The sequence below is a fragment of the Salmo salar genome, chromosome 16 (assembly GCF_965601325.2).
Source record: "Salmo salar chromosome 16, fSalSal1, whole genome shotgun sequence".
In the NCBI taxonomy this organism is placed as follows: domain Eukaryota; kingdom Metazoa; phylum Chordata; class Actinopteri; order Salmoniformes; family Salmonidae; genus Salmo; species Salmo salar.
The window spans coordinates 34,154,047-34,179,325 of NC_138306.1; the positions used below are offsets into that span (position 1 = coordinate 34,154,047).

Sequence of the window (25,279 nt, forward strand, 5' to 3'; positions counted from 1 at the left end):
GCCATTAGTGCCAGCAATTTGTTTTATTCTCAACAGAAAGAAATGTTATCTGTGGCGGACAAACTTAACCCAATTAAAGCCCATTGTGCAGAGGGGCCTGATGCTGAGGAACGAAGGAACAGAGGCACAGCCAAGCCAACCAAAAACCTAAAGAAAAAAAGAGAACGAGGAGCGTGTTTTTGCCAAATACACAGTGGAGAAAAAGAGATGTCTTGAATGGATGGAAACACTAAATACATTGCCTCTCATCTCTCTTTACTGTGTCAGAGTGGGTGACTAATATCATGCATACACTACATACATGCAGACTTACAGCACACGTTTCCCCTCAATATTAAATACCATTAAACAAAATGTACCTACAGAACTGTGCTCAATCAGAATCTAGAGGCTTTCTTATAGACCCTTATGTCACATTCAATTTGTAATTTTTTTATTATTTCACCTTTATTTAACCAGGTAGGCAAGTTGAGAACAAGTTCTCATTTACAACTGCGACCTGGCCAAGATAAAGCAAAGCAGTTCGACACATAACAACACAGAGATACACATGGAGTAAAACAAACACAGTCGATAATAGAATAGAAAAATAAGTCTATATACAATGTGAGCAAATGAGGTGAGATAAGGGAGGTAAAGGCAATAAATAGGCCATGGTGGCGAAGTAAATACAATATAGCAATTAAAACACTGGAATGGTAGATTTTACACTAGATGAGTGTGCAAAATAGAAATACTGGGGTACAAAGGAGCAAAATAAATAAATATAGTAGGAGAAGTGGTAGTTGTTTGGGCTATTTATAGATGGGCTATGTACAGGTGCAGTGATCTGTGAGCTGCTCTGACAGCTGGTGCTTAAAGCTAGTGAGGGAGATAAGTGTTTCCAGTTTCAGAGATTTTTGTAGTTCGTTCCAGTCATTGGCAGCAGAGAACTGGAAGGAGAGGCGGCCAAAGGAGGACTTGGCTTTGGGGGTGACAAGTGAGATATACCTGCTGGAACGCGTGCAACGTGTGGGTGCAGCTATGGTGACCAACGAGCTGAGAGAAGGCGGGACTTTACCTAGCAGGGTCTTTGTTGAATGATGAGAATGAGAACGGGGCATTCAATCTAGACACACAAAGCCACCTACCCCAAATCACTCAACCCCACCCATAGATACCCACACATTGAAGTGTTAATTGTTGTGATAACACCTTCCAATAACGGGTCTAATTATCAACATGTTTGGCTGTTAGAGTGCTTACCTGGCAGTCATCTGTGGCGATGGGGAGGGGGTCAGAGCTGGAGGATCCTAATGAAGATCTCATTCTCAGCAGCACACACAGGCACAGTTTGGGGTTAAGGTAATTTAGAAACAAGTCCCATTAAAAGCCAACTGCAGATCAGATCCTGTGAATTCTGACACAGTGGTGCCAGGAATAGTCATAGTGATACATTTTGATTGATATCCAATTGTGAAGCTAACACAGAAGTAGAAAGTAAACGTATAAGGCTTTATGGGAGGGCGATGTTGCTGTGCATCTAAGTTTTCTCAACGTGATTACTTACTGTACATAGGCTACATGTGCAAAGACATGGGTAAGAAGTTTTAGGTTTGTGTGCAAAAAGATTGTATTCAAACGGTTGATCTGTCAATCTGTCTGATTATCCACGTTTCAGTCTAGCCATTCATCTGATTTATAGGATGTTGTTTTTCCCTTCTCCCACAAAGCTCCAATCAACATTTCTCAGCTGGTGAAATGAAGCATAAACAGTTCTCCATTACTTTGAGAGTCGATGGATTCTTCACAGCTGCAGCCGAGGGCCTGTGATCAGGAGTTGGAGACAAAAACAACTGGAGAACATGCCTGACCACACACATCCACCCACTCACAGTGACTGTATGCCACACTCACTCCTAAACAGAACACTACATCACAATCACCTAACACAACCACATACTAACAACTTAACCATGATCGTATTAATTGGATTCATTCCGACATTTCAAAAGATAAATGTGTACCGTTTGACATTTTACTGCATTGTTAGGAGTTAGTAACATAAGCATTTGGCTGCATCCACTAAGTCTTATATTGTGTACATGACCAATAAACTTTGATGTGTCCATCCTGTAAGACACACACTGTCAAAGGACAAAACAAACAGGATAGATATTTGATTTTCACTTTACAAGCATTGTACAACCGACAATGTACTGGAAATACATATACTGTCTGAATCTTAGCCAACAATGTCTTTCTTTCTCAGCACTGTTGTAGGATATCAGCCTTTTCTCTGAAAATAAAGTTATGATTCAAACTTTGAATAGAGCCACCACTACTGTTATTAGATAATCTATTGCGTATGCCCACATGGAAAACTCAATGGTGTACACGTTGACATGAAGCACAATATGAAATGGATGAAAATAGAATTCAAGAGGAATTGATGTCATTTTCAAAAAATCTGGCACCTTTGTCTCAGAACACTTTCAGTAACAAGATTATTTCCTTTAATCTTAATCAATTCAGGGTGGTGCTTCGTTCGCTTAAACTGATACAGAATAAGAAATCACTAAGGAAACAAAGTCATGCAAAACATTAGGCTTGTGGCAAAAACAATGAAAACATAACTGACTTCCGATTCAAATATATTGATTGAAGCCTTTCAATGTCAGAATACAAAACACATTTGATATTGGCGATGCAGTGGTTTCAAAGATAATGATAGTTGAATGGATCTATAGCACCATCTAGTGATAGAAGTACTACAAATTGTCTGATTTTACATCAGACCACTGCCAAGGTTGGCTTAGATGCACACAGTATCTCATCCATGTTTGATATAGTACTGTGTATGTAAAAAAAACATCACAATAACTTCTTAATTTTCATGGGCACATTATACTGAGGGTTCCCAATACGAAACAGCTGCCAGAAACTGTTAAGTCACACCTTTTATACTGTCCTAAACACTGGGTGATGATTGGTGCAAAAACATTTATTTGATAATGGGAGATAACACAGAAAAAGGAACAGCTACAATTGAATGTTTTATTCTAATAAAACACGTAGATAATATTTTAAAAATAGAGCCTAAGAAACTGAGTTCCGTTCTTGTTAATTAGCTAATTTTACTCCAGTATCATTACCAATTTACTTAGTTAACAAAATAAATATTGAAGTTGATAACCACATGCTCAGACCTGCTCCTGAACATATCACCTTCATATTTATCACGAGATTGAAATGTAATTATATTTGTCACATGTGCCAAATAGAAACAGGTGCAGACGTTTACCATGAATTGCTTACTATGTTCTTAAATTGATAGCATACTGGCATAATATCCTCCTAGGACAAATCTGGGATCCAAAGACAGATCATTGAGTGTGATGAGATGATTGCAAAAGATATGAGATTGATTAGCCTTTAATCTATTGTTTATTATAATATTTGATAGCCAATTTTCAGATAAAAACTAAAAACAGATAAATGAAACAAAAAAAACTAAGAATCTGAGAATGCAATAAAAATTAAAAAAAAGTCATTTGTTCTGACTTGGCTCCTGAACATTGTTGTGGGTCAACTCAAACACTCATAAAAATTGAGCTCTGAACTCCCAAATAGTCAAATAAAACCAACATTCCATTTCAGCTTGCTAAACTATGGATGCAGAGACTATCTATACAGGGCTCTGAGATGAGGAGTGGTAGTGTGGGGTCCTGAGAGAGCAGCAGCAGGGCACTGAGCTGAAGGAGATCCCACTCCTCAGGCCAGTATGACAGTGTTTCCTGATCAGCTCTAATGCTTTCTACTGTCTGTCCATGGTGGTCTAGAGGTGTTCTTCTCTCAGCGCCTGGGTGTGTTAGGGTGTGGAGGCAGACCACCTGATCAGACAGGAGACAGGAACATGATTGGATGAAATGTACAACAGTTTTGTGGATACTGACATGTTATAGAAATGTTACCGTTGTATTGTAGTGTAATGTGTTGCTGACCCCTGCCTAAACCGACAAGTGGGAAAACTCTAGAACAAACGTTGGCCGTGCAGTCAATAACGTGCTGGGTGTTGAAGAACAGTGACAATTCAACATGTAGAAGCATTGGGAAAAATAATGTCTGATGTTTTGTGGTCCGAGGCGATAGGACTGCCACCCGCTGCTTTTAACTTCTCTAGGGTAGGGGGCAGTATTTTGACATCCAGATGAAAGGCGTGCCCAAATTAAACTGCCTGCTACTCAGGCTCAGAAGGTAGGATATGCATATTATTAGTAGATCTGGATAGAAAACACTCAAGTTTCTAAAACTGTTTGAATGACGTCTGTGAGTATAACAGAACTCATATGGCAGGCAAAAACCTGAGAAAAATCCAACCAGGAAGTGTGGAAACCTGAGGTTTTTCAAGTGATTGCCTATACAGTGACTTAGGGTTCATTTTGCACTTCCTAAGGCTTCCACTAGATGTCAACAGTCTTTAGAACGTTGTTTCATGCTTCTACTGTGAATATGGAGCGAACAAGAGGGCCTGGAAGTTGATGTGTGAGAAAATGACATGAGCTCGTGACATTTTGCGCGCGCTTCCTGCATTTGGAGTAGTGGACTGAACGTGCAAACAAAAAGGAGGTATTTGGACATAAATGATGGACTTTATCGAACAAAACAAACATTTATTGTGGACCTGGGATTCCTGGGAGTGCATTCTGATGAAGATCAAAGGTAAGTGAATATTTATAATATTATTTCTGAGTTTTGTTGACTCCACAAAATGGCAGGTTTGGTTTCGTGTCTGAACGCTGTACTCAGATTATTGCAAAGTGTGATTTCGCTGTAAAGTTTTTGAAATCTGACACAGCGGTTGCATTAAGGAGAAGTGCATCTATAATTCTTTGAATAACAGTTTAATATTTTATCAATGTTTATGATGAGTATTTCTGTAAATTGATGTGCTCATTCACCGGAAGTTTTGGGAGGCAAAACATTTCTGAACATTACACGCCAATGTAAAAATGGGGTTTTTGGATATAAATATGAACTTTATTGAGCAAAACATACATGTATTGTGTAACATGAAGTCCTATGAGTGCCATCTGATGAAGATCAAAGGTTAGTGATTCATTTTAGCTGTATTTCTGGTTTTTGTGACGCCTCTCCTTGCTTGGAAAATGGCTGTGTGGTTTTTCTTGTATATGTGCTGACCTAACATAATCTAATGTTATGCTTTCGCCGTAAAGCCTTTTTGAAATCGGACAATGTGGATGGATTAACGAGAAGTGCATCTTTAAAATGGGATATAATAGTTGTATGTTTGAGAAATTTGAATTATGAGATTTTTGTTGTTTTGAATTTGCCGCCCTGCTGTTTCACTGGCTGTTGAATAGTGTGTCCCGCGGGTGGGACGCTAGCGTCCCACATACCCCAGAGAGGTTAAGTACACTCTGTTGCTCTGGTCCGTTTCCTCTTTAAGACACATTTAATGGAATAGGGCTCTTAGTGAGCCTAACCTAAGATGACACGTGAAGGCAATGAAATAGTAGAACAGTAAAGCATGTGACTAACCTGGACAGGGGAGCAGCCCAGGCTGTGGTCCCATGTGAAGGCTCTTCAGTGATGGTGGGGCTCCTCTGGGGCCGTGTGGGGGCATGGGGCCACTCTGTGGAAGACCACGGGGGGGAGGGGGCCCTCGGGGAAGAGGGGGGCCATGGTGGTGTGGGGGTCCTCGAGGTAGTGGACCGTGGGGGCCATGAGGGGGTGGGGGACCATGAGGGGGACGATGAGGTAGCCCCTGTCCCTGGTGCATGGACAGCAGTGGAGGGGGCTTGGTCTTGGGGTATGAGCCTAAGAAAACAGAGAGACTGTCAACACTTACAAGCATAGCCATAACAAGTGACTCATGAGTGATTGATTTTAACATTCCCATCTGATATCGATCCCATCTGCCCTGCAGAACATTTCTATTTTCGAGAATGGTAACTCACCTGGAGTCATGAGGGGGGTGGCAGGGTGCTCTCCCATCCCAGGGGGTGGCTCTCTGCCATGAGGGCCTGAGGGGGTGGGTAGCAGCGGTGGAGGTTTCCCTAAACCAGGAGGCAACATCTTCTTCCTCTCAGGCCGGGGGCCATCACCAGTCTCAGACGTGGCTGGGAAAGAGACAAAACATTAGAACCCTTTACAGGAGTGTATAACATCCTAAAAATAGATGAATTACAACTCAGCATTGTCACTTTAGTATCTAAGAATCCTGTATTTCCGTTAACAAATTGCAATGTATGGTGTAGTTAGAGACAAAATGTATTGCAGCGACACTGTGCGGTCCCTTTTAAACTTCACATGTTTCAGACATCGAGACATGTGGCCGAGGCGTTCTTAAATGTTTAACGATCTCTTAAATAATTATGAATAGATCCACCATTGAGCACAAAAACACTTGTTACAGAATATTTTACATAGAAATAACATCACACATAGAAACAATCACTAATTATTAGAAAATAAGGAGATCTCATTCACTGTCCTAAATAAAAAGCTTGTACTGCGCATAAAGACTATGGACACTATGGTTGTATGGCTGCACCTTGCAGATGGTCCTGGCGGTTGCGAAGATACTCCGCGATGGTGCTCAGCTCCTCGGGGTACAGGTGGACTCCCTCGGCCAGGAAGAAGAGCAGCTGGCGGGTGTCAGAGGGCACAGCATGCCTCTCCACTTTCTCTCTCTCCAGGTAGTCATCCACCAGCTCGGCCGCCCGCTCCCCTGTTTCTGCAGAGTCCTTCTGCTGCGTCCGCTCCCCAAGCCCACGGCCATATTCCGCCATCACAAAGTCCATGGCATGGTCCTTGGGCATGTTGCGGTGGACTAGTAGAGGGGTTTGAAGGTTAAAATTTAAGACATTATAAGTTAATCATAAAGGAGGTCTTGCTCTGATATGTCCCACTTCTTTCATACAAGTTTATTTTGATATGGGGTTTTACTTTGGGATGGAGTGAAAATGCAATACCATGTGTGTTCAAAACAGTTCATATCGCAATAATATGTAATAAATTAACACATTTTAAACAATGTTTTTAATACATGTACTTTGAATACTGATATTATATATTTGATAAGGTGAATGTTACTTTGATGAACCGCAAATATGTATTTTTTGTTATGTTGTATGCATAAAAGTTGAAGAAAAAAAAAAGGTTAGTTATCCATTTGTGCATAAATACTAACTACACAGTATCATTTCACTATACAGATTTTGCATAACATGCAATATCGCTTCAAGGATAACATTTTAAGTGGATTAAGGAAAGGCAACTTTGAGGATTATTTGAGTTCAGTTCCAAAGAACATTTTTTATATTATATAGGTCCATAACCACACGTGCTGAACAGGAAAAAGTAAATATTTTCCAAATATTAAATAACAGTACAATAACAATTATTTTACTTATTAAATAGTATTTGTTGATAATATTTAAAAAAATTCAAGCATATGGCCTGTTCATGATTTAGCTGTTATGATTTAGATACTACCATTATTGATATAAATGCCTTAGGCTATATATATTTACATTATTTACCCACCTAGTAATAGCCCTACCTGTCTAGGATAGGTCATATTAAAGTAATACATCAATGAGACAAAAACATTTTTTGAACATCATTTGAAGCTGTAAAGTTGCTTGTTCACTGGTATGTGGACGGTCTGGCCACCCTCAATGTATACAAACAGCTTCTTCCTGTTGCATGATTGGTTCTCGTTCTCAGAGGTACGAACAACAATAGAATAGTGCTTCTTTTACAAATAAATAAATAGTACTCATTTCTTTCAGGTATTTTTAAGTCTTATTCCCCCAAAATCAAAATGATTTAAGTGAAAATGCCAGAGAAGCCGTGGTTTGGAGGATATATTGGCATGGGTATTAGGCCTGATATAAAATGCTGCATAGTACACCTTTAAGAAGCTATTCAATAGTAGTTTAAAAATACATTAAATGTTACAAAAATATAAATAATACAATGTAAAAATGTCCTAATCTGCTAGTTTGACATTTCCTGAGGATTTATATCAAGCAATTAATACTTTTTCTAGTGTAACTGATATGTGCATACAGTACCAGTCAAAAGTTTGAACACACCTACTCATTCAAGGGTTTCTTTATTTTTACTATTTTCTACATTGTATAATAATAGTTAAGACATCAAAACTATGAAACAATATAGTAACCAACAAAGTGTTAAACAAATCAAAATATATTTTATATTTGAGATTCTTCAAAGTAGCCATCCTTTGCCTTGATAAAAGCGTTGCACACTCTTGGCATTCTCTCAACCAGCTGCACCTGGAATGCTTTTCCAACAGTCTTGAAGGAGTTCCCACATATGCTGAGCACTTGTTGGCTGTTTTTCCTTCACTCTGTGGTCCACCTTATCCCAAACCATCTCAATTGGGTTGAGGTTGGGTGATTGTGGAGGCCAGGTCATCTGATGCAGCACTCCAAGGTCAGTCAATCGTGCCTTGAATTCTAAATAAATCACTGACAGTGTCACCAGCAAAGCACCGCCACATCACACCTCCTCCTCCACGCTTCAAGGTGGGAACCACACATGCAGATACCATCCGTTCACCTACTCTGCATATCACAAAGACATGGAGGTTGGAACCAAAAATCTCAAATTTGGACTCCAGACCAAAGGACAGATTTCCACCGGGCTAATGTCCACTGCTCGTGTTTCTTGGCCCAAGCAAGTCTCTTCTCCTTATTGGTGTCCTTTAGTAGTAGTGGTGGTGGTTTCTTTGCAGCAATTCAACCATGAAGGCCTGATTCACGCAGTCTCCTCTGAACAGTTGATGCTGAGATGTGTCTGTTACTTGAACTCTGTGAAGCATTTATTTGGGCTGCAATTTCTGAGGCTGGTAACTAATGAACTTATTCTCCGCAACAGAGGTAACTCTGGGTCTTCCTTTCCTGTGGCGGTCCTCATGAGAGAGTTATCATAGCGCTTGATGGTTTTTGCGACTGCACTCAAAACTTTCAAAGTTCTTGAAATATTCTGGATTGACTGACCTTCATGTCTTAAAGTAATGATGGACTGTCGTTTCTCTTTGCTTATTGGAGCTGTTTTTGCCATAATATGGACGTGGTGTTTTACCAAATAGGGCTATCTTCTGTATACCACCCCTACCTTGTCACAACACAACTGATTGGCTCAAACGCATTAAGGAGGAAAGAAATTCCATAAATTAACAAGGCACACCTGTTCATTGAAATTCATTCCCGGTGACTACCTCATGAAGCTGGTTGGAAGAATGCCAAACATGTGCAAAGCTGTCAAGGCAAAGGGTGGCTACTTTGAAGAATCTCATATATTTTGATTTGTTTCACACTTTTTTGGTTACCACATGATTCCATATGTTTTTCATAGTCGTCTTCACTATTATTATACAATGTAGAAAATAGTAAAATTTAAAAAAAAAACTTGAATGAGTAGGTGTGTCTAAACTTTTGATTGGTACTATATATATATATATATATAAGTATTATGTCAAACCTAAATGAATATTAAGTGTAATGCGAGAGCCTCTGATGAGGGGGTGAAATGTGAACGGCTGAGGACTCAACTACAGAATGAAACTAAAATCACCATAGGCCTAATATTATATATCACCCTTAAAACTTATTTTAATATAGATAATTTATCAGGAGTGTTAGACTTGGTATTGTTGCTCTTTTAGAGATACATTTTGAATTGTTTAGTTAGAAGGGGCCAGGTGACTGTGGGGGACTTACTTTTGAGGGATTCTGAAAATATGATTACTGTGCACGAGGACAGAGCTACGTTAGTCTGTTCGACGAGAATACATAAGGGGGAACCGTCGGAGCGGACATCTTGTAGGGCCCGGGTCAGGCCCGACTCCGCCTGCAGGTAAATCATTTCCACCGAGAGGCCACGGTCCTGCAAACAGTGGCCTATAGATTTGGGGTAATCCCTTTGAAAGAAGAGAAGAAAGCTGGTTATTGACTTCTGCACACAAACGAGGGGTGCGCAGGCATGTCGTGTGAGAGGAGAGCAGCACCGCTGTGCTGTGGCAGCATGTCCAGGCCTGGCTTCAATCAACCACAAAGACACCTCAACTGAATCACAACTCTTATCAAGGTGTAGTTAAGTGACCAGTGAAGAGCAGGATAACCTGGTATATCCACTAGGCTTGGGCGGTACACCATATACCAGGGGTATTTGGAAAAAGCCATGTGATATCAATACATTTGAATATTTGTAGGTAGTTTTTTTGTTTGTTAATAACTGCAGTCAACTTGTACAATACCTTAGGAGATAAAGCAGAATGTGTTCATTTCACCTGTCACATTATGAAGCTTACCATACTTCCCCAGAATAGTTGATCCAGTCACGTGTTTGTTTGTAAATAGCACAACGGGAGCTAGTCAGTCCATAGCTTTCTATAATCGATGAGTCTGTTGTGCGGCACACGAGGTGAAGTTACACTTCTATGCAATTCACTACTAAATGTTTGCCATCAGATATCTTATAAAAAGCTTTCTGTCAGTAGTCAGAGCTCTGGATGAGTTCTGTACAGTTTCCGTTTCCCCCCCTGTGCTTCCTAATAACTTTTCTCCTGCGTTCTTCTCCCCTGTGCTCCGTGTACACATGCTGCTCTCCCTTCAGAAAAGCATGTATCACAACTTTGTTCATTTGCACAATGTATTTCGTTCACTTTTGCTTGTAAATGTCAACACTCACCGAAATTGACATTCTGTAGCTACGAGCTATGCTTGTATAACTTTGTGCTGGATTTGCAATTAGTTTGTTCATTTTTCGCTCGTTAGCATATAGCGAAAAGCGTCTTATGTGATTTCGCTATTAGTTTGTGCAAATTTTTAGTAGTCTGGTAATAGTGGCCCAATGGGCTTCTCTTGTGATTTTAGCACCCCCTTGTGTGCTATGCCGGTAATACCGTATATCACGGGATGAGAGAAGGGAAGGTATGGCGATATGAAAATCTGGATACCGCCCAAGCCTAATATCTATAGGCCTAATATTTAAAAATGTATGTGATAAGTTGATTAAATCCAGCCTGCGGTGAGTTCTTTATCTGTTGATGTGCATTTTGTATTTAAATATGCTTATAAACATCTTAAATCTACAGTATTGAAAGAGCATGAACAGTATTGACCAGTGACAATCTTCATTGAACCTACAGTCACTACTGTGTGTGTGAACATACAATATGTTGAGGAGGGTGGGACAGTGATGTCTCAAAGCCCACAACAGGTACACATCATAACACTTGTGATGAATGTTTAAAACTCTGCTTCATTAAAAACACTACTGTCAATTAACATGGCACTTATTCAATTTCTCCACAAAACAGCATCTTTTGGCACCAGTTTTTTGTTGGTAGGTCTTTTCTGCTCAGAGAAAGTATTAGCAATACGTTAAGGCAGGGGTGACCATTTCAAAACACGGAAGTTGAATGTGTCGTGTCCACAAGGACCAAGGTGAGCGTGAGTTAACAGTATAAAGATGTAAGTTGCATAGGTCATCCGGGTTTACATTATATAACACTGAGAAAACATAACTTTATAGCACAGAATGAAGAAAAGGAAAAAAGATCAGCAGATAGTGTTATTATTACTACACTGGGCATTTTTTGGTAGGCTATATTCAAATGTAAAATTGTTACATTATATGCGAGTGTTGCAATAACACTTTTGAGCAGGGAATTGAATAGGTTTGCTAGGGATAGTCATGGCAATTGTTTTATGGGGGGCATCCACTAATTTACAAATGACAGCAAATTCCGTCCTGTTACTACTATTTACAGGTGTAAGTAGCTACCAAAGCAGTGCTAAAGCAGGCTACTTACAGTATGAAATTAAAACCTAAAAAGTTAGCCTTTATTGTAACAGAACTTATTTTTGAAAAGGCAGAGTGAACCCATGAGGTCAATGGACCTTCAGTCTCTTAAATTGCTGCAAGAACTGGACGACAACTACATTTTCTTTAAAGATGGATAAAAGCTTAATTCTGTTTCATGAGTTTGATGGCTAACTCATCTATCCCATTTCATGAAATATATGAACGGGTGAAAAGTAGAGTTAAATACACATGTATTACGTGACACATTTCAGACAAGTGTGTACAAAATTCGCTCGTCAGACCGATGATGATCAGGTTAAGAATTGAGAGTGCACTCTGAACAAAGCATTGCATGACTGTTTACAACAAAAAGTGATGTTCTCCATGAGGCGTTTTGTTTTCATAACACATTGTGTTACGTTTCTGTTGATTGTTCTGGAGTGTGTGTTGAATGTCTGGATTCATGTTTTTGATGGTTATGTCAAGAATCAACCAAATATGTATCTTCAACAAATCAAGTTGGCATATTATGGGATATCGAACAATCCCTAATTGAGTTATTAGTCAAGTTTAATTAACTGGGTGCAATTTGAACCAAAATCTGGCTTTACAGGAGATGTTGATATGTTGAATCTCCTTTTAGCCGAGGAAGATGCAACTTATATTTTTTAAGCAGAGACTGAATTTCTGCATGTGAAGAAACTAATTTATAAGTGATTGCAAGGGAAAACAAACACAACTACAGATCTTGGGGGGGGGGGTCTGATTCATAAACAGGGAGGCAGTTTTCTACAAGTTGATAAAAAATAAAATGTTCAGCCAACCTGGAGAGAAAGACATGAGTAGTATGGAAGTTTATGCAAGTGTGTAAGAAACAAACAAAGAAAGAACAGTAGTAGCATTTGGCCTGTTTAGATAAGCTAAAACAATAGTTTTAAATGTACCTCAGTCAATCTTACAATTGACTTCAGTTTAGTTTTTCCAGGTTGTTGCCATTCATACGTACCGTAATTTCCGGACTATAAGCCGCAACTTTTTTCCCACGCTTTGAACCTCGCGGCTTAAACAATGACGCGGCTAATATATGGATTTTTGTGACGTGCTCAGTTTCTGTGTCGTGCTCAGTTTTTTGCCGGCATGAAGCTTTCATTAGACCATTGAAATTGCCGAACGGGTTAAGGTCAAACAACTTTTTTGTTTATTGTTTAGATTAAATCGAGCGCTCTCAAACTTCCCATCATTCTGATTACGGTAGTCATTTTGTCACCCTCATCATGGCAAAGACACGGAGAAATGCATATGATGCAGCTTTCAAGTTGAAGGCGATTGATCTGGCTGTTGGAAAAGGAAATAGAGCTGCTGCACGGGAACTTGGTCTTAATGAGTCGATGATAAGACGTTGGAAACAGCAGCTTGAGGAATTGACTCAGTGCAAAAAGACAACTAAAGCTTACTGCTAATTTTTTATTTTTTGTTACAAGCCGTGTTTCGTTAAAGCCTATTTATTTTTGTTACAAGCCGTGTTTCGTTAAAGCCTGTGTAAAGTTAATTTGTTTCAATGTACCGGTAGGCACCTGCGGCTTATAGACATGTGCGGCTTATTTATGTTCAAAATAATACTTGATTTTTTTTTTTTATTCAGTGGGTGCGGGTTATATTCAGGTGCACTCAATAGTCCGGAAATTACAGTACGTCTTCTTGGCAATTACAGTTAAATTCCCACACAAGTCATCCCCATCAGGTGTAAGGGTATTTTCATTCCTTTTCACACACAACCACCACAGTTGCTGAATTCTCCATCCTCACTCCTGGAGTAACACACATACAAGGGCATAGAAAATATTGGCAAAAGAAATTCCAAAAAGCATGAATACCCTATTTTCTTAAAGGTGAGCTACTCACGTGCTCTGGTTGCTCACAGACAGAACCACACAGTCGGCAGGTGTCTTTTCCTGGAGTTGCTTATAGAACCGCTGGTAGAGTGCGCTACGTTTGTCAGCTGCATTGTAAACTTTGGGAGAAGCTTTGAAGGGAGAGAAGACATTTTCTAAACAGGTTGTTGGCAAATAAATTCATTTAGTTGACAGACCACATAAGAGAAATGTGATCTTACCATTTTGTTGATATCCTTCATAGTCCATGTTGTTACCGGAGTAGTCATGCTGTTGGTCCAACTCCTCGTAACTGAAAGTAACACAGACATTCATGCATGAAGTGGCTTTCACAATGGCAAAGACATATGCACCATATTAGTACAGGCCTACTGTATGACTTCAGAGATCAACATGTCATGCTGTGCTCTTTCAGTAAAAATAGCTCACCTGTAAAACATAAACCTCACTAGGCTTTGTAGCATTTGTTCACCCCTTCCTCCACACAGGTGTGCCTACTTTATTCTTCAGATGGAGCGGACATCATAACAAGTATTTGGCATTAGCAGATTATGGTACATATTCACAAACCATTTGATTGCATGTTTTGGCACGCCACCTCACCACACAGCATCATGACCCCTCAAACTAGCCTTTTTAGAATTCGAGAGTGAAATACTTACATACTAACATGCAGGCTCAGCATTCCCGAACTGTCCCATTACGATTCAGAATGTTGAAACAAACTTCATTTCAACTTACTTTACCGGATGTCTGACGATTTTGTCCCCATGTCGGAGGTAAATTGGATACAAAATATCCACAGGGAACTGTTATCAACCAGACCTTCAGTACGCTGGTCTGAATAGTTTGTATTTCCGGTTTTTATTTTCAATAATGATGCAATTCGCAGGTGACAAACACTTGCACAATATGGCCAATATTGCTAGAAAAGTGCTTTGGTCAACGACATTCGGATATTGTTTACATATTGTGCATCACATGCAATGCGTCAACAGACTGAAAATACAAGTGACAGAAACTACCGGCAGAGCTAAATGTAGGGTAAACAACACTATCCTGTGGATACCATAACTCCACCTGCCGCCAGAAGGACCAACAGCACGCACAACTGGTAATGTAAGTGTAAATAGAATTTATTCAACATTCTGCTTGTAGAGACTATCGTGTCTTTTCCCCCCCCCCCCAGAGACTTCTTTCAGACTGATAGCCGCGGAGTAACCATGTTAACAGTCTGATGTTTCGGCAACCATCAAACTAGCCAACTAACACTCCACAATTTATGATGGAGTTGAGTGGCAACTAGTGTGGATGGATTGGAGCTCCGACATCAGATAAAACTAAGTTAATAAAAATAGAAAATAGCCTGCATTTACACGTCCTGTAGAGTTGAGTTTAGTTTGCTACCCTCAAAACCTGCCATGAACATTTATCAACAGCCAATCAAGGAATGTTGGCAGACCAGCTAGCTAACAATTTTGAAACAGCTAGCTAGCTAGCTAGCTAGCTTAGGGTGCGTTCGTAAATTCACTCTGGCTATCTAATCTGATTTCAGAGCACTCTTATCTGAGTCTGCCAGAGCGCAGAATAACTGATCAATTTACAAACGCACAACACCTGTGAAATATGACCGGTGTCAGTAAAAGTCAGAAAAAAAAAACAGAATTAAATTGTTGCTAGCAGCACAGTTACAGTCACCAACGCTCTAGTTAACATGAAAACAGCCTAACCAGCTTGGCTAGGGCGAGTAAAATGGTCAGAGTGAGCTGTTCTCTCATTTGTGTCTGAATGTAGTTAGCTTGGGTGCTTGACTGCCGTTGTGAGGTCAGAAAACTCGGATCAACCCTACTACTGTCAGAGTAGTCGAGTGTGCACTGGGAACACTCCGAGAGTGAAACACTCAATTTACAAAACGGACAATCTGACAACATTCTGAATTTACAAAACGCCCAGAGCGTACTCTAGCACTCCAGAGTAAAATTTACAAAGCCACCCTTTGTTAGCTGTAATGTTAACTACCTCTCAGAATCCTTGTGGTCGTCGGTCCTGTCTTCTCTCACGGGGTATGGTGCTGGTCTTCGAAAAGGCCGAAGAGGTTTAACACTGCTGAAGGAGATTTACAGTTAGCCAGCTATTAGCATCACAGCCATAAGTATGTGAGCGGAGCAAGGAACGGAGATTGACCCATTTGACTGTAGCGCAGAGCGAGTTTCCCCCCAAAGGCTGGAGCATCGGACTTCTCGCCGCTCCAGTACTGTTCACTTCACAAGCTCAGGGCATGCCTGGCCCAGCATGCATTTGTAGGCCACTTGTGTGCCGTTACAGCCCCTTGCTTTAGCTACTGTCACGGAGTTCGCTAAATATATTCATAAAGAAACTGATAAAACACACAGGTGCAAAATCAAGGTGACTTAGAAAGATCAGGAGGACCAAGAGCGGGAGTGCGGTGATGTAGTGTCAACAACTAAAGAATCATTGTGGAATCTGAAAAGACATATCCCGAAAGCATGATGTGAACTATGTGCACATGCTAAGATAAAAATAAAAGGTGGGTAGCTGGCTGTGTCATTGTAGCAAAGTACTTATAAATAAAAAAAATGTGATCTCTTTAAAGTTTAGCTCATTTTCATTCTATTATCTATACAATAGGCAATCATTGATTTTAGACCCAATAGGCCTGACATATTACCTCTTTCAATGAGCTTTGCGTTTTGACAGGGTCATTTTGCAAAAAAAACTAAACAAAAAACACTTTAGGCCCAGTTATAAAAAATAAATAAAAAAAACCTCTCCATCCCTGCCCAGCAAGAGTGGCCCGAGGGGTGTTTAGCATCCCCAGTGGCTCTACAAGCGCAAAGAGTATTCTCCGCTGCTGGCATGCTCACCAGGCACCATTGCATGAGCCTGAAGCCATAGACGCTGGGCAAACTCGTGTTTCTAAAAGTGAATTCAAAGGCACTGTAGACAGCCGAGTTAGGCATTTTTCATTACAATTCTCTTTAAATTCTACTTATACAACGGTGGGTCTAATCCTGAATGCTGATTGGTTAAAACTGCATTCCAGCCGGTGTCTATTCCACAAGTAACCACTAGCTAAATCTGACGTTAAAATTCCTATTTACTCTGTTCCATTTGACTGCGCAATCCACTGTCTCATCAGCCCAGCCTCTCCACTATAAAACATCTAGACATTGTCGCATTTCTTTAGACTAACATTTAGTTTTCAACAGCAGAGATTTGTCCCATGTGTACCGAGTAGGGATGTACGATATATCGGTGAACATATCAGAATCGGCCAAAATTAGCAAAAAATGCCAACATCGGTATCGGCCGATGTCTAGTTTAACGCCCCAATGTCAAAGCTGACGTGTATACCTATATAACGTAGGTACATGACGTATTGACACCACGTAAAATTTTGCGCTATACATGCAACACAGCATTCCTAAACTAGCCCATAATCTCTGCTGTGTGGATATAGCAGTCACTTGAAAGAATAACAACATTTTCAGCGAGACAACACAAAGGCGAAATCCATTAAAGCCAAGATAATGGAATTCATTGCCCTTGAATCAACCGCTCTCTGTCGTTGGCTTTCGCCGACTGGTCGAGCACTGGTACACACTACCATGTGGGCTACTTTTCAGACGTTGCCCTACCGGAGTTACACAGTAATAGCGTCATTGCCATTAGCTTCATGACATACATACTAGGGAACGCTGTCTGGGTCTTTGCGTGTCAAAAAAGATACAGTAGCACTGTCAAAGCTGTACAAAAAAAGTCTGAAAACATGTAAACACAGGCCACGAACGACATGTTTACAATACTGCGTTGGTAATAAAGCATCATTTGTTCAACCACAACTTCTGGGGTAGCTAGCTTTAGCTTGGTACCAAGCTAGCACCAATACAACCAGCCAGAAAACAATGACCAGTAGAACCTGCAGTCATTTTCATTATTCTTAGCAATGATTTAGGAATCCTTGTGAGTAAGTATTAGCTAGGTAGCCACTTGTTGTTCGCCTATTGAAATTCAGTTCATGAAAATAAATAGCTAGTCAGCAACTTAACCCTGTTGCCCAAAGCTAACATTATAAGCAGCCAGCTAGCTTCATCTGGCTAGTGAGGCTCAATGGCACCAGCTTATGGGTTGTGAAAATAGCCACAATAAGGATTAGGCACAATAGTGGAATTTGCGGTTGCCTTCAAAATAAAAGTACCTCTTTGAAAGTGATGCAGAAGGTTACAATTGGTGGAATCATGCCATATTTAGACTAGATAATGTTAAAGAAGGTTGGAATGTGAAGCAATGAAATGGGATATTAGTCTACTCGGTGACACCCACAGAACAACTGTGAAGAGTTTACGTAAATATTAGCGTTGTAGTTCTTATCGCGGGACTGTGACATCACCACCCCAGTCAGCCTATTGTGTGTATTGACATTCATTTTGCACTGTACAGCTTTACCTAAGAATTGGGAATCAATGAAATGGGGTATCAGTCTATTCAATCCCCAATATATTTTTTTCCCCAACGTCCTCAGACTCCAAAACATCCACGCAGTATTGGTTTTCCTTGGGAATAGTGTTCAATACACATAGGTTGACAATAAATGTGGCTCAATTCACAGTTGTTTCAGCGTCCCGCAATAAAAGCTACAACACTAATGTTCTCTGGGTGTCATGGAGTAGACTGATACCCCATGTCATTGATCCACAATCCATAGGTAAGACTGTACAGTAAAATAAGTATGCCACAATGCAATTCTAAAGTATAATACATCCAGGGTGATTTCAACAGATTTTTGTCAAATGAACAAATTATTGTCTTTTGTTGATTTTATATAACATTCCAAACTCGTTTAGCATGACTTATTCGATTATGGCATAATTCTACTATTTGTATTCATTTGCATCACTGTCAATGACATACTTTTATTTTGAAGGCTAACTGCAAAGTCCACTATTGTGGCTAATACTTATTGTGGCTAGCTTCTAAGAACTGTCTTATAAATTAGGGTTATTTTAGATGATGACACCTAGCTATATAGTTAACTAGCTAACTATAGCTACTGAAACATAGTAAAATATAATATATTTTTTGGGAAGAACATTGTTTGCATCCATGAGCTTGCTAGCTTTTAAATATATATATATATATATATATATATATATGTTTTTTTTTTTTTAATGGCCAGCACTGTAGGTGCGCGAGACAACTGTACCAGCACTATAATATTCATATCGACGAATCGTTGTGACATATGAAACACCAGTGATAGTGCAATCAATGTGTACAAAATTACGAACGCGTTAAATTATGTGACGTGCAGTCATATGGAGGTCCTGATTGGTCAACAAGCTTATTTGACGTGTATCTTTTTGACACACAAAGACCCAAATGGTGTTCCATAACCGAAACGATAGGACGAACCAGTTGGCTTGATTGTAACCCTAGATGTGTGTCGGGACTATATCGTGGAAGGATGAAATAACGTTTAATATAAATATGTCAATCATTATTTGAATATGTTGGTAACCCGTTGTATAAAAGTGATAATGCCCTCGAAACCGGTGTTTGGAGGAAATATTGGCAGTTTGCCGGCCGGCCCTCGAACCAACATATCCTCCAAACACCGGATTCTCTAGCATTATCACTTAAGTCAACGCTTATAAACACAATTTAGAATATAATACAACAACATTTAGAATATAATAATACAACAAAATGTTGTTTAAATGCTGAGCGCTTAATGTTCCTGCCAGTCTAGTGTGTCGAACTCGCAAATGCATACATTTATTTCTGTGTAGACTATAGCCTTGAAAAAAAATAATTAAATAGGCTAATATAGCCTAAATAAATCGTTTTTGTTCCTTCTTAGGCTACCTGTCTGGTTTGCGACTTATTTAGAATGTTTATATACTGTTTAACATGACATGTACATTAGCTAGCCTATTTGAAATGATCAACGCTTCTAAGTCACCTTTTCATGTTTATTAAAATACCTTTTCATTGAAATCATATCGGTTGGTTTCAATACTACCAAATGGTAGGTCCAGGTAGCCACACAAATAGATGGGGGGGGGGGGGTTGGTTAAATTGTGATTTAAATTATAAGAGCGAATTTGGCGCGGCAATATTTTTTCCCTCTGTGCAAGAGCAGTTTTTAGCAGTGTCGTTGGAGAGGACGTGGAGCGCCGGAGGAAAACGATTTCCGACCGCTCAACTCCGCTCACATACTCTGAACACCTAACGTTAGCCATTCCTTTGTGAATAGCTGCGGTAGCTAGCTAGGCTAACAACGTTACACACCCACCCACCCACAATACAATAGTTATCCGGTTAATTGGCTAGCTAGTTAGGCTCCAGATATGACTTCTGCCATAGCTAGTTTCATATCTAGCTCATTAGCTATCTAAATGAGGCTGACTGAAGCTACGCTAGCTAGCCACTTACCCTCCATTTGGGTTGGGTTGAGGCCGTCTGCCGCCTGGTGCCCACGACGACATTGCACTTTCGTCAAGTGGGGATACCTCTAAATAAACCGTGAAAAATAATAAGTATTTGGCCAAACAGACGAATGATGGCTTGCTAGCTAACAGTGCGCCCTAACGTAGCAGGCGTAAAATAACCAGGCCGTATTTGAAAGGATCAAAACCGCAATGTATCATGTGGTACATTCGGACTAATCTACAAATAATAATGAATCGTTATTTATAACGCAAAGTGATTTATAAATCAGTCAATTGGCAGTCGTGTTGATGCTCTCGAACACAGCCACAGGCTTCTTCTTTAAATTTCAATTGGCAAATCGCAACCAACTGAAAGGTGCATACATCGCCACCTACTGCACTGGAGTGTGAGACCGGTCACGGCCTCATACATTGAGGGGAAAAAGTATTTGATCCCCTGCTGATTTTGTACGTTTGCCCACTGACAAAGAAATTATCAGTCTATAATTTTAATGGTAGTTTTATTTGAACAGTGAGAGACAGAATAACAACAAAAAAATCCAGAAAAACGCATGTCAAAAATGTTTTCCCTTCACTGTATGTCATCTAGCCCTGTGTTGCCCGCCTACTGATCTGGAGTGTGAATTCTTTACACTTTGTGACACAAAAAGGGAAGGAAAAAGGACTGGAAAAGGCTCCTGGGCTCCCTAGTGGCGCAGTGGTCTAAGGCACTGCATCTCAGTGCAAGAGGTGTCACTACAGTCCCTGGTTTGAATCCAGGCTGTAACACATCTGGCTGTGATTGGGAGTCTCATAGGTCAGCGCAGAATTGGCCCAGCGTCGTCTGGGTTTGGCCGGGGTAGGCTGTCATTGTAAATAAGAATTTGTTCTTAACTGACGTGTCTAGTTAAATAAAGGTTAAATAAAAACATATACATGTATATGTATTAAAAAGGTAAGAAACCTTCACCTACCAACTAACATACACCCATTAAAACCTCACCACTATTCCACTACTTGGCCCTATCGGATCCTCAACCTGCCATTCTCTCCCTGGACACTTCTGATCTCCAGCACTATGCACCATGGATACCACTACAGTTAACACACAACTTTATCCACCGATACGACACATTCCTTTGTCTCATGCCCTCCTGCACACTTCTCACATCTAGGAACTTCCCTCCTACACACTATTGCAACATGACCATAAGCTTGGCACCTATAATACCGTAATCGGTTCGGGACAAAAGCTCTCACAGGATAACTGACACATCGTAACTTCACTTTGTCAGATAAAGACTCTGCATCCAAACTCAGCAGGACAGACAGCATCTTCTCTGTTTCACCACGCTCTCCACCGAGTCTGCGTCGCACCAAATGGCGGGCGTCTCAGACACTGGGAATCAGTCAGAGAGAAATAGGCGAAGCAAGATGACTGGGCCCAAAATCTGCCTTCTCCAGTAGGTGGTGCTTTTTCATGTTTTTCACTCACCAAGCGAGGAGTTTTTGACATTATCGATTATAGTCTTCTGATGGAAAAACATATATATTATGGCTTTACACCCCCTGCTATATTGTGGATAAGGAGTTACCGGTTTAACAGAACACAGAAGGTGTTCTTTCATTGAAGCCTCTCAAACATAATCCAGGTAGAATCAGGAATTTCCCAGGGCAGCTATCTAGGCCCCTTACCTTTTTCAATCTTTACTTATGGCATGCCACTGGCCTTGAGTAAAGCCAGAGTGGCTATGTAAGAGGATGACTCAAACCTATACACGCCAGCTACTACAGCGAGTGAAATCACTGCAAAAATTAAGAGGTTTTAAACTAAAATCACACAGCTCAGACACCCATGCATACTAAATAAGACATGCCACCAAAGGTCTCTTCACAATCCCCAAGTCAAGAACTCACTATGGGAGGCACACAGTACTACATAGAGCTATGGCTACATGGAACTCTATTCCACATCAGGGATAAAAATACACCTTATGGAACAGCAAGGACTGTGAAGAGACACATACAAGCAGAGACACACATGCACATGATAAGACACGCAATCTACACACACGTGCACATGGATGTTTTAATCTGTATGTAATTGTCTTATGTTGCTGGACCCCAGGAAGAGCAGCAGCTAATGGGGTTCCATAATAAATACAAATACAGATACAAATGAGAGTGTTGAATTTGGTTAACAAAAAATATAATGGCTTACTTGCTACGTGTGGCTTATTTGATTGAATACAGGTTTCGTAATGATTAGGTCGCACAGTCATGGGGCATCTATCTATGCATCTATCTATCCATCCATCCATCCATCCATCCAGATATTGATATAATAACCATCATATCAAAGTAAACTTGGAGTCACGCGATGACATGTTGTGTGGTCCTCCCACTACGACCTGTCAGGAAAGTATGCAGTTTATTAGAATACAGACAAAATAAATGATGATGAACTTCACAGGGTGGTGAAAGTGCAAAGTGATAAGCTTGATGCTCAATTCCAATAAATGTCTAGGGTCTTATTCTGGTGACATGATAATCGATGCCAGGCCGATGGCGTAGAAGCTTCTTGGGACTACCAGCCATCTCCTGAGGAAGTTGTTAATGTTCTTCTCGAGAGCCTCCAGATGTCATCTAAAGGTTGACTTGCAAGAGCATCTCCTTCACACTCTCTTTGTCGTTGAGGCTTCTCTCTGACGGTGGGGATGGTCTCCTCTCTGATCTTAATAAATCGTTACCGTTCCAGGACATGTCCCTTTTTCAGTTCTAGGCTTCTGGATTTTGTAGGCTTGAACACCATTCTGGCCCAATTGGTGAGCTCTACCAGATCTTCCGGAATCCATCTGCCTTCTGGAACTGACTTTTCTGTGATCATCAGATCGTCCATGAATGCTCTGATTGGAGCCTGCTGGATGTCGCTTGCCAGTACTACACCCCTTCTTAGCATCTCTGCTGATTTGACAAGGAGTTTCATCACTGCAGAAAACAGAGTAATTGAGATGCACCCAGTGACATTGTCTACCTCCAGCCTTTGCCATGTGGTGGTGAAGTCTCTAGCTATGAAGCGCATCTTGAAGTTGTCAAAGTGGCACTGGAGGAGCTTCTGGAATCTCACAAGAACATGGTAGGTCTTGAGTGTGGTTTCCACCAGATTGTGGGGTATGGTTCCGTAGGCATTGGTTAGGTCTAGCCACAGGACTGCCAGATCTCCTTGCTTACGTGTGTTCAAGGCAGCCGGACACTCCTGGAACTCCACCCTTTTGTACTGAGTTGTCAATGTAGTTGTTGTCCAACATGAATGTTGTCAGCCTCTTTGCAAGAATTCCAAAGAAGATTTTATCTTCCACATTGAGGAGTGAGATGGTTCGGAATTGTTTGATGTTTGTGGAGTTTTCTTCTTTTGGAATGAAACACCCCTCAGCATCTGGCTGTCTTTCTGCAAGATAATCTTTCCTCCAAGCCACTTTCAGCAGCCTCCAGAGACTCCTCTTGAGCCTCTCACAGTATTGTAACACCTTGTACGAATACCATTAGGCCCTGGCACTGATCTTCCTCTGGCCTTCTTGAGAAAGTAATTTACCTCCAGCCAGATGGGTTCCGACACCTCAAAGGGGATGGTGGGCTCATCTGGTTTGATGAGTTTTGCCATCTCCTCTAGCTCGTCCTCACATCTGGGGTCGCTGTGGACTTCACAAATGTGCTCCTCCACCTCTTTCTTGATTTTTTTTCAGTTCTCCTGATCTTTTGTCATCCCAGGAGTTTTGAGAGATACTGGGAGGTTCTTTGTGAAATCCATGTTCTCCTTCATCTGTCTCCTTCTGTCCCTGCCATGATACTCAGCTCGGCACAAGGTTTTAATGTGCAGCTAACAAGGTCTTAATATCAGGTATCCTTCAACGCTGGTTTCTCATCCTCCCTTGCTTTGTGAAAAGCCTTCTTCTGCCTCCGCAGGTGACCACTTAGGGTGGTTATCTCCTTCAGACGTCTGTTTTCTGAATAGTTTTTAATCTTAAATGTATTTTGATGTATTTTTCATTTTACCTGTGCTGTTGATTTGCATTCGTGTCTGGTTACAATAAAATCAAATAAAAATAAAGCCTTTTTTTCTCTTCTGTTCGTTGACACCTCTCGGAGCTCCGAGAGCTTCTCATGCACGTCCACTGTCTGTGTGAGGCGTACACCCATTTCTTTCATCCTTTTATCAATTTATTATTTTGTTTATTTATTCATCAGTTCTTAGTTGTTGTTCGAATTGGAAAGGCCGGTGTGATTTTGATGGTATTATTCTGATGCTTCTATAGCCTCTGTCTTGGGTAAAAGAAGTTTCAACCAGTTAATTGGGGTACCCCTGCTCTGGTGGCTAAGATTTAGCCCAGGTAGTGGCAGAAGATATTTCTACCTGACTTTGCCAGTGTACTGTAAACTCTGAAGGGAAGAGTACAGTATCTGTAGGCTATGGGGGTAGGCTTTGTTTCACGGACTAGGCCTACCCGTAGCCCATTTCCCAAGGTCAAATCCTGATTTTGGGTTTTTTGATTTGATTCTGATTTCTTTGGAGAAATCCATGTTTGTCATTGTTTTTTTTTTGTTTTTTTTATATATATATTTTTTACAGATTTTTGCCTCCTACCTGCCTTTCGCTGTTCACATGCTACTTAGGAAAGGTGGTAAGTAATTATATTTTCCCTTTTCTTTTTTTGATCGAATAACTCATTGTTCAATAACATGATGATATAACAGAGTGGGGTTTCTAGGATTTGAAGACATTCAGGGCTTAGCCCAAATCCTGTAGGGAAGTCCGGGGGCATTCTTCCCCAGCAAAAAAAGACGGAATTTCAACAGCTAAATGCAAGAATTTGGTGCACTTTGAGATTAACATTGAGAGATTAAAGTATTGAGAGATTTGATATTTTTCAGGAAATGTGCACCTTCCCACCTGCCACAGCAGACACTGCCAGTACTCAATTACAGTTGCTACTATGGGTCTCTCTACTCTCTGGAACACTCTCTGTCTACTCTGATACACATACATCTACAGTGTATGGCCAAAAACCACTCAACAACTTCAAACAGACT

General features: G+C 40.5%; 1 protein-coding gene across 3 annotated transcripts; it reads right to left on the reverse strand.

Moving 5' to 3' along the window:
- Positions 1 to 2,472: 2,472 nt before the first annotated feature.
- On the reverse strand, positions 2,473 to 20,489 carry LOC106573703 (nuclear receptor coactivator 5). 3 transcript variants are annotated; one of them, XM_014148995.3, is made up of 9 exons: positions 20,196 to 20,489; positions 15,759 to 15,845; positions 13,961 to 14,031; positions 13,750 to 13,870; positions 9,759 to 9,958; positions 6,557 to 6,835; positions 5,961 to 6,122; positions 5,542 to 5,820; positions 2,473 to 3,872 (listed from the first exon to the last, which is right to left on the reverse strand). In XM_014148995.3, the coding sequence occupies exons 1-9, from the start codon at positions 20,246 to 20,248 to the stop codon at positions 3,835 to 3,837; spliced, it is 1,290 nt and encodes a 429-aa protein (XP_014004470.3). In that variant the 5' UTR covers positions 20,249 to 20,489; the 3' UTR covers positions 2,473 to 3,834. The 3 variants fall into 3 exon arrangements, with proteins under 3 accessions (XP_014004470.3, XP_014004471.3, XP_014004472.3); XM_014148996.3 differs by having other exon boundaries at positions 15,759 to 15,842; positions 20,196 to 20,487; XM_014148997.3 differs by lacking the exon at positions 15,759 to 15,845.
- Between the last annotated feature and the right edge of the window lie 4,790 nt (positions 20,490 to 25,279).